At 46.0% G+C, this 9,310-nt stretch overlaps 1 protein-coding gene across 2 annotated transcripts in view; it reads left to right on the top strand.

Annotated features, from left to right (window-relative positions):
- The first annotated feature begins 3,092 nt into the window (after positions 1-3,092).
- Positions 3,093-9,310, top strand: part of PARP14 (poly(ADP-ribose) polymerase family member 14) — a 40,677-nt gene continuing 34,459 nt past the window's right edge. For both annotated transcript variants that reach the window (XM_072963993.1, XM_072963988.1), the window contains exons 1-3: positions 3,093-3,316; positions 8,018-8,142; positions 8,934-8,967. In XM_072963993.1, coding sequence (XP_072820094.1) covers positions 3,130-3,316; positions 8,018-8,142; positions 8,934-8,967 — 346 coding nt within the window. In that variant the 5' untranslated portion in view covers positions 3,093-3,129. The remainder of the gene's footprint in view (positions 3,317-8,017; positions 8,143-8,933; positions 8,968-9,310) is intronic.

Raw genomic sequence — 9,310 nt, 5'->3', positions numbered from 1 at the left:
TGACTAGGAGAATATTAGTACAACAATTGTACTAAGCTGTGTGTGTGGGGTTGGGGGGAGAGTGTACCGACTGCTCTATCTGACAGTACCACCTCTGTTGGGATAAGGGTACAGTTTTGTGTGGGAGCTGGCTCATACTGGCTCGCCAGAGCTGATTGTTCAATTTTCAGAAGTTTTGTGAGCCAGATATTAACCACCATTATTTAGAATTACATTGTATGAATTTAGAGAGGTAACAGAAAAGTGGCTTACCGCACTTCTGACATCATGTCCTCTTTTCGGGGTCCAGACTAGGAATTTCAGGAGCCAAGTGAAGCGGAGAGGTGGGCATGAGAAACAGGGGGCCTGGAGCTGGTTCGCAGAGAAGTTGAAAGGAGCCTGATGCTAGGTTTATAGAAGTTCGTAGAGAAGCTGAAAGGAGAAATTTTGAGGAAACAGAGAAAGGGAAGTTCAGCCCCCAAATGTAAGTGTGAGTGTTCTATTAAAATCATCTGAGACTACGAGATGGCAGGAGAAACAAGGAACAGCCACGTAAAAAAAAAACGGCCACCTCTCTGTTGGCGTCCGCTCCCCTTCCTCCCCCTCCCCCCACCTCACCCTTGATAGGGCACTTGCTTCCTTGGAAGGAAATGAGCTTCAGGAGGCAGACACCCCTGCGGAAACAGAGAAATGTGAGAGAATTAGCACACTGTAGGTGGGGGAGGGTATGGGTTCAACAAGTGAAAAGGGTCAAAACTTAGGAGAGAAGACAAAGTACTTCAGGGGCTAATGATGGTTAACAATTTGCTCCTAGAAATTTTTTCCCTTGGCTTTCAAGACCTGCCATCCTGATCCTCTGATAGTTCCTCCCCAGTCGACCCGGGAATGATGAGCAGACCATATGTGTGGCCAGGCACATTGCTGAGGATTAAATAAATCTCAAAAGAAATCCAGAAATGGCTAGCTAAAACTTTTACTATAGTTTCAGCTTCACTCTGATTTTTATAAAATGATGGTGTGAGGAAAAAGATAAACTGTTTGCCCTGTTCTGGACCCTCAGACTGGGGAGAGGAGAGTGCTGATTTTAGTTATGGTTTGAAACGAAAGGGTGACAATGCTCTGAAGGGAAAGTCACTACTGTGTGGCCGAGAGCAGTTACCCCGCCCTTCTGCATCCTCCCCACTTACCCCTGTTGGGGTTCAGGGTGATTTGGACTGGGTGATGAGCGCCACCTGCAGGAAGAAAGCTGGAGATAGTAAGCAACTTAATAGGGTTTAGCATTATTCTGGACCAGAAATAAAAGTCCAGTAAACGCTCTTTGACCCATCTCTGGTTCTCTTCTTCCTGAAATTTAGTTTCACTGGGATTAAGAGACAATATGTAAGGTCTAGCCCTGCAGGAAGAAGCAGCTTTAACTTTGGCAGAGTCTAAGAGACCTCATAACCTCCTTCACAAAGAGAACAGAATCCGGCAGGAGAGAATTCCCAGACCTCCCCATCACCAATCATTCAAAATCACCCACTTCCGTACTCCACCCGTACCTTCTTCCTGGTGCAGTGGGGAAACTGTCCCCTTCCTGAGGCTAGTGCCTCCAGGATCCCTTCCCACCTTCTCTCACAATCTGTGTCCTCAACCTTCCTTACACTTCTTTCTACAAATATTTAAACATATCTAAGACTCTTCAGTCTTAAATATATTTAAAAAGCCAGAAAAACAAAAATAACAACTCCCTGATTCTATAACCCCGCAAGATGCTACCTAACTTCTTCCTCTTGTTCACAGTCACACTTCTGGAATAAGCTGACAATGCTTGCTGCCTCCACTTCCTTCCCCTCCTTTTGGCCCTCAGTCTACTGCCGTCTCCCTCTACTCCCCCCTCACCAGGAGACAGTGCTTGCCAGGTTCTCAGGGTCCAACAGACATTCTCTTATCTGATGTGTTGGTAGTATTTGCATGATGATCCCTCCTTCTCATTTGAAACACTCCTTTACTATGGTCAAGGAGACACACATTCCTAGCCTCTCTCCCACCTCAGTGCTCCCACTGCGTAGATGCCACTATTAACTATTCAGTTGCTCAGGCCAGCATGGATGACCATGGAGTCGCGCTTGAGTGTCTTCTCTCCCTGCCCATATCCTTCAGCAAGAGCAATATAGTTTGGAATCCCACCCCTTCTCAGTCCTGCTTAGCCAGCACCCTGGTCTCAGCCACCCTCACCTCTCACCTGGGACACTACAGTAGCCACTTGGCTGACCTCCTGCCTCTACCCTGGCTACCACTCAACAGCTCAGATGACCTTCCACAAGTAAATCCCAAGGAACTCCCCTCTTTCCAACCCTCCAAGTTTATCCCCAGTCCCCTTAGGCTTCCAGTTACACGTTGCTTCCCCATAAACCCTCCCGGAGCCCCCACACCTGGGCTTGGAGCCCTTCCTCATTTGTTCCTGGAACATTGGTTATTCCTTCCAAAAGCACTTATTTCACTGTGTCCAAACTCCTCTGTCCCCACAGCTTCATGAGCTCAGTGAGGGCAGGGACTGCTGCGTCCATTCTGAGTGCATGGCACCTAGCAAATATTCCATAAAAAATAGCTGTGAATGTACGATCTCCTCACATTTCTAGACATAATCTTAACAGATCAGGGAACAAAATGCAAAAGAAGGAAAGCAGGGTAAAATTCTGATAATGAATTGATTGTGGAAAGAAGCGCTCAAATGGGCCCCAAACGTTCCAAAAACTCTGTAAAATACCAGTCTGCGGCAAAAGTGAAGCTATCTTTGTGCCTGAACAAGGTCTAGTGACCCAGAGCTGCTGATTTCAGCTGTGGCTTGGGTGAGTGGCAGATAGTGCCCTGAGTTTATGGTCCCGCGTACCCAAATGGAGGGGAGCCACAAAGGCGATGGCCAGCCTTTGCTGTGGTCCAGAGATGAAGGTCAAAAATTGGGAGCTTTCTAGTCTAATCTTGGAGCAACTGTTTACAGCCAAAGGGAATTTGTAAACTTACAATTTAAAGAGAAGATAAATTTTTCCGGGGAAGCCATAGGCAAGAAACGTTGGGCGGGAGTTTTCCAAGAAACGAAAGCGAAAGAGACTTAACCTCTGGGAGTTTGGGGTGGGACCAGCAGTCGCAGCTGGACTAGCTGAGGTGAGGATGGCTGCGTCCTGCTCCTTCCCGCTGCTGGTTGAAGGGTCCTGGGGCCCCAGCCCCCCGAAGAACTTGAGCACCAAGTTGCAAATGTACTTCCAGAGCCCGAGGAAATCCGGCGGCGGGGAGTGTGAGGTCCGCCAGGAGCCGGGGAGCCCGACCCGCTTCCTCGTGCTCTTCGACTCCAACGACGGTGAGGGGGACTAGGGGTGCGGCTGAGAGGGGACAGCGGGGCTCTCCTTCCAGGGGAAACTTGGGGCTGGGGCACGCGGCGGGAGAACCGGGCCGGACCCGGAAGCAGCTGAAGGGGAGGGCATGAGGGGCGCGGAGGGACAAGGTGCCTTGAGGGCGCCGCAGTGCCCGCTGAGCTGCGCTTCCAGGCGCTCCCGGAGGCAGACCGCGTCCGTGGGTTAAATAAACTTTTAGCACCGTAGGACAGAAGGGAGCCGCCTGAGCGCAGGTGCACCCACCTCATTTTACAAGGCTGCATCGGAGTTGCAATGCCGTTTCAATTTTTGTCTTCTTCCTATTAAAGCAGCAGTTCTGGAACTCCAAAGGTTTATGGGAGCACACTTTGAAGGGAAGAGAGATTTTCCCGGGGAAAGCCATAGGAGAATATTGAGGAGAACTCTTCAGACAGGAGCTCACTATACAAACGAGTGCTGGGGGGCAAGACAGCAAACGTGCTTACAGGGACGTGCGGGGCACCCTGGGGCAGGTTTGGTTTGAGGAGTGATCCCTCTCCTTATCCCTGTACACAAGCAAGGTCTGAGGGCTGGAACTAAAAAGAACACGTAGGGTCAGGGAAATTGTATCAGATGACAAAGAAAGTGCTTATATTTTTAAAAATCTCTTATTAAATCTGTTAAAAAAAAAGTGGGGAGGATAATAAGGCTAATAGAAAGTTGAGTTGAGATGAGAGAGGGCCTTGTATGACATGCTAAGAAGTATGAACTTTTCCTCACAGATAGGCAGGAGTCATGTACAAATGCACTTTAAGAAGATAACATTTGGTTGAAAATAAGTATGTTGATTTTTGTTGGGAGAGACTGCTGTCCTCAGACCTTTGAAGAGAATCATACAATATTCAAGTCAGGAGAAGTGAGGCCTTGAACAAGCAGAGTCTGTGAGGACGGAAGATACATGTTCATGCTCTGTTCTGGATTTGGTAACTGATTCCATAGGAATGGTGGCCGCTCCATTTGAGGGAGAGGGAGAGCCCCTGTGCTTTCTCTTATCATTTAGATGGGGAAAGAGGGGTAAAGCAATATGATGAGTCACAGGGATTTCTCCACAGTGTTCATGGAGATTCCCAGTGGTTCTGGGGATTCTTCGGAGAATGGCAGGTGTGCTGCCTAGAATCTCATTGTCTGGGTGTAAATATAGAGGCTTACTGGTGGGGAAAGGCAGATACTGTTGACCAACACAAAGTATCTTTGTCCGCTGGAACCTCTTCAGTTGGTTTCAGGGTGATCTTTAGGCTGGGAGGAGGTGACATTCTGAGTTGATCAAGACCTTTGAACTTGGGTAGAAGTTCCCTCCCCACAGGCAGTTGAGCAGCTGAGTTCGCCCCTCCTGCTGTTGCCATTAGGGAAGTGGGAGGACAAGGACCCACCAGTTAGCTACTTGCTCTAGACACCTACCAGGTCTGCACTGGGAGGCATGTGACCTGCTGCTCCCTGAGTACGCACTTTTTCCATCGGAATCTCAAAAGCTAGGATGTCTCCACTTTCCTGTTGCTGAATTTGGAGAAGCATTTGGGCCAGAGGAGAGCCAAGGAGGCTTACAAGGCCATGAGAGCAACTCGAATGCTCTGGGGCAGGGATGCCAAAAGGGAAGAATGAAACCCAAAGAAGAGAGGGGTGCACAGATACGTGTGAAGGGAGTGAGGTGGGCAGGGGGCAGGAGACCTGCTGGACTCAGATCCCTTATGAAAACAAAGTACAAAATGTTTTCCAAGGATTAATTTCACCAGGGAATGTTCAGAAGGGAATCTTGGCAATGGAAGTGCCCCCCGGCCCCTGCCGTTTCACTCTTCCTCCAAGGGTTTTACCACTTTGATTCCAATTGTCAACATCACCATGGGCCTGGCCCTTAGGGACACTTCTTTCTTCTTTAGAATCCCATTAACCTCAAAAATAGTCCTCAGACTGGGGCCACAGACCCCTTGCATCTGAATCACAACCAGTAAACAAGCACATTCCCAGGTCTGTCCTAGAGACTCAGGTGTCCTGAGTGTGGGTGAGTGGGAACCTTCTCGGTTAACCAGCACCCCAGGTGACCCTGATGTGCTGAGTTTGAGAATCCCTATTGTTTGTTGATGACCCTGAGTGAACAAAGAGGGAAATACGTATATAGACTGCAAACCTCATAAAAATACAAATAGCAGAAATATAATTGTATGATGATAGCATCATTCTTTTCTAGTCAAAGCAGAAAAGATTTCTATCTTGGTGCCAGGTTTCTTCCTTCACATCTCTCAGCCCACTTCCTCCCTTCCTCCACCCCTAGGCTGTTGACACCCCTCTTGCGGTACCCCCAGCATAGACACTCAAAGCTTATTTCGACTCAAATTCTTGTATGAAAAAAAGTTCTTAGGGGGTGGAAAGTCCCTACTCAGTTTCAGTTTCCTACCAGAGAAACAGCTTTCTCAGCAGCAAGTGGTCAGGTGCTTGCTAACAACAAATGACCTGCCCCAGCGCCGCCCTGAACATGAGTTCTCCCCAAAGACACCCTCAGCCCTCCACAGCAGGAAGTGGCCCCACAAGTGCAGTCTCATAGTGTAACACAACTTGATACTTATCATTCACAGACTAAGAATGAGCTTCAAAGCACTTCTCTGTAGAATTTAGCATATAGCAAACAAAGTATTTGGAAGCTGTATACCTTTATATAGTTTGCTGAACTTCTGAAAAATCAAGTATAAACTGACATGTAAGGTTTTAAACCCTGTTTCAGATGTGTATATTTATCCTCTTTTCTTGTCATAATTTGGCTCCTGATTATTGTCAGTTTCTTGGGGGTAAGGGAACCCATCTTCTCCTTAAATAAAATGAAATGTGGATGGTCTGAGATTGGTGCAGAAGGAAGCCTGTCCACGTGGGTAAGGGTGGTCAGAGGTCAGCGTTTCAGCGCTTTTTCCTCTCAGATTCACCTTCACCTCGTTGCAGATCACTTACTGTCTGCTCTTTTGAAATGGTCATGCCCATACGTATCACACACATTCTCAGAACAGGCTGGTACATTTAGATGCCTTGACAGGACTCTGCCAAAGAATAGGGAAGAACAAAAGGAATGCAGCACAGAGGTCCATGACTCTAGAGAGCTTGGCTTACCAAACTTAGCTTGCTTTCTGGGCTCAGGGGTCTTGTCCAGTCCTCAGTCCTCACTCTAGCTTAGGGCAGCCCATCTGGAGTCCATACAAAAACATCTGCCCTGCTCATAAAGAGTGAAATTAGAGTCTGGCAATCCTTCTCATATTGTTTCTCAGGCCCATTTCTGAGATGGCATCCAGTTAAGGCTTCATCTTCATGGATGGTTGAGGTGGGAAAGCTATTCAAGCTCCTCTTGATGAAAGATTCTACCTTTACCATTGGCCTCATCAGGCAACCATGTCAGAGCACAACATGGTACCCCAACATCCACACCAGAGCTGTACCTGTGAACACAGGGCACTCTCAAAAGTTCTCCTTCACCCTGACCTCTTTGTACCATGTGACTATGTTGACCACGCCTCCTCCTCTAAATTTACTCACTCCCTGTTCTCCATGGCCTCAGATACACCGATTTTCCTTTTCTCTCTCTGGCTGCTTCTTCTTATGATTATAACTTAAGTTTACATAGCTCTTCTGGGTGTTACAAAATTCATTCACAGATACTGCTTCATATGAGGAAACTGAGACACAAGAGAAATTAAGTTATTTTCTCCGTGACTCAGCGAATTCGTAGCAGAGTTGGAATTTGAATCCATGTCTTTGGACTCATGTCCTCTGTTCTTTTTTTTTTTTGCTACAGCCCAGCAGCCTGATGTGCTAATTTTGTGTGTAAAATATATCCCATCCCTCCTTTCCTACTCCTTTTATTATCAGATGTGAGGCTCATATCATCAGGATTAAAGAATTGATTGAAATACCTTTTAAATGAAGCTCCTCGCCATTCTGCTTATGGTCACCCGGTCACCTTCTTAAAACATGGCTTCCATCATATCACGTCCTAGTATCACTGACCTTCCATGAAGGATGCTTTATTGATTTCCCTTCACTGTAGAATAAATACTGCTATGTTTCTGAGTGCCTACAGAGCATCAAGTACCGTACTAAGTTCTTTATAATGTTTCTTCAATTTATTTATTAATTTATTATTTTTTTAAACTTTTTTATTGAGTTATAGTCATTTTACAATGTTGTGTCAAATTCCAGTGTACAGCACAATTTTTCAGTTATATGTCAACATATATATATTCATTGTCACATTTTTTTCACTGTGAGCTATCATAAGATCTTGTATATATTTCCCTGTGCTATACAGTATAATCTTGTTTATCTATTCTACATTTTGAAATCCCAGTCTGTTCCTTCCCACCCCCCATGTTTCTTCAATTTAATCCACGTAACACCCATTCAAGACAAGTCTTCATGAATTCCTTATTAATAGACAAGAAGACTGAGACTTTGTAAGTAAGGCATATTAAGGAATAACTCAGGGTTAAAAAATGTAAGTTTAAAGGTAGAATTCTAATCCATATCTGCTTGCTATTCTTTCCCTCTTTTTACCACACACAGCCTCTCTTGAGAAACTGACCAAGCTGTTGATTGACGATGATGAAGCCCATGGAAATTATAGAATTATTTTGTGAATAAAAGATTGCTTGACAGTGGCTTTTTTAAAATTTCAGTTCGGCAGCAAGTTCTGGAGAGAGAGAGTCATGAATTAGTATGGCCAGGAAAAGGAACATTCAAGTTAACTGTCTGGTTGCCCACAGCCCCAGATGATGGCTGTGAGGGGAAAAGTCCAACAAAGGTAAGTAAAGGAGTGATTAAAAGGGGAGTAGGGTGCTCTCCCAAGGCGTGTAGGGTGGGATTCATGGTGGGGAAGATACAGTGGAACGAGAACTATAACTCAAACTGGAGGGAGAAAAGCAACTCATTACAGATGTGGAGGGAGTGAGAGTGGGGTAGGGTGGGCTCGGAATAATGGAAAAGGAAGCACTTCTTGTTTGATTTAGACACTTTTGGAAAATTCAGGATTTGGGGGTTACCATCATGGTGGTTGGAGATGTAAAATCTTGGGTCGATTTGTCCTGGGTGCTTAATAACCTGGAACTCGCTATATTTGTTTTATTTTCACTCGGTTTTGAGGGGACAGCGCTTGATCTATACTGCATGTACTAAGTTTTTCCTCAATTGTAAAATCGGAGAGTCATAGTATTTACCTCTGTGGATTGTTGGATCATTGTGAGGATTAAATGAGATGTCCTCCATAAGGCATGTGGCACAGTGCTTGTTAATAGTAAATAATAAGTGTTATACGGGGAAAAGAACAGGAGCTGGGCTGTTTCTCTGATTTAGGTCTTACCCCAAACACCTGGTGTTTCTTTGGGGTTTCTCTTATTTGTGGGTTGTTTTTACCCGTGATTTGTGTGCAGAGTGAATGGATACGCCACTGCATGTGACATGCATTCAACAGCATCACTACCTGAGCTGTTATCATTTCTGTAGACCTTCCATCTCCAGGCTGGTCCCAGGGAGACTTTCTTAGTGTAAAGAAATTATTAGTAATTTATTAATATTCCTTTATTGTTTGGGTTTCAGGAATCCAAGACCAAAGAACATGTCAAAGAATCAGGTAACTTCTCATTCACTAGGCAATTTTGCTTTTCTTAAAGGCTTTGCATTGCAGAGGTCACCCCTGTCTTCTTGACTTCACAAGACAGGATTGCTCAGCTGAGAGATGCTTTGGGCTGCATCACCTACAGCCTCTCAGCCAGCTGTGCACCTACATCCTCTCAGCCAGCTGTGCAAGCCAGCCTTCTGACCCTTGAGCTCTCTCTGTGGGGAGACACCTTACAATCGAGGGGAGGGTAAAGAGGTACCTGGGAGGTGGATGAAATGACTTTTAGAGTCCACCTGTGCCCAACCAGCCATTGAGAAGCAAAGAAGTGACGTGACAGTGGGTGCTGTGTGCGGCT

Source organism: Vicugna pacos, chromosome 1 (assembly GCF_048564905.1).
Source record: "Vicugna pacos chromosome 1, VicPac4, whole genome shotgun sequence".
NCBI classification, from domain to species: Eukaryota; Metazoa; Chordata; class Mammalia; order Artiodactyla; family Camelidae; genus Vicugna; species Vicugna pacos.
The sequence above is the reverse complement of the archived record's forward strand: the minus strand, read 5'-3'. Positions and strand labels throughout refer to the sequence as shown.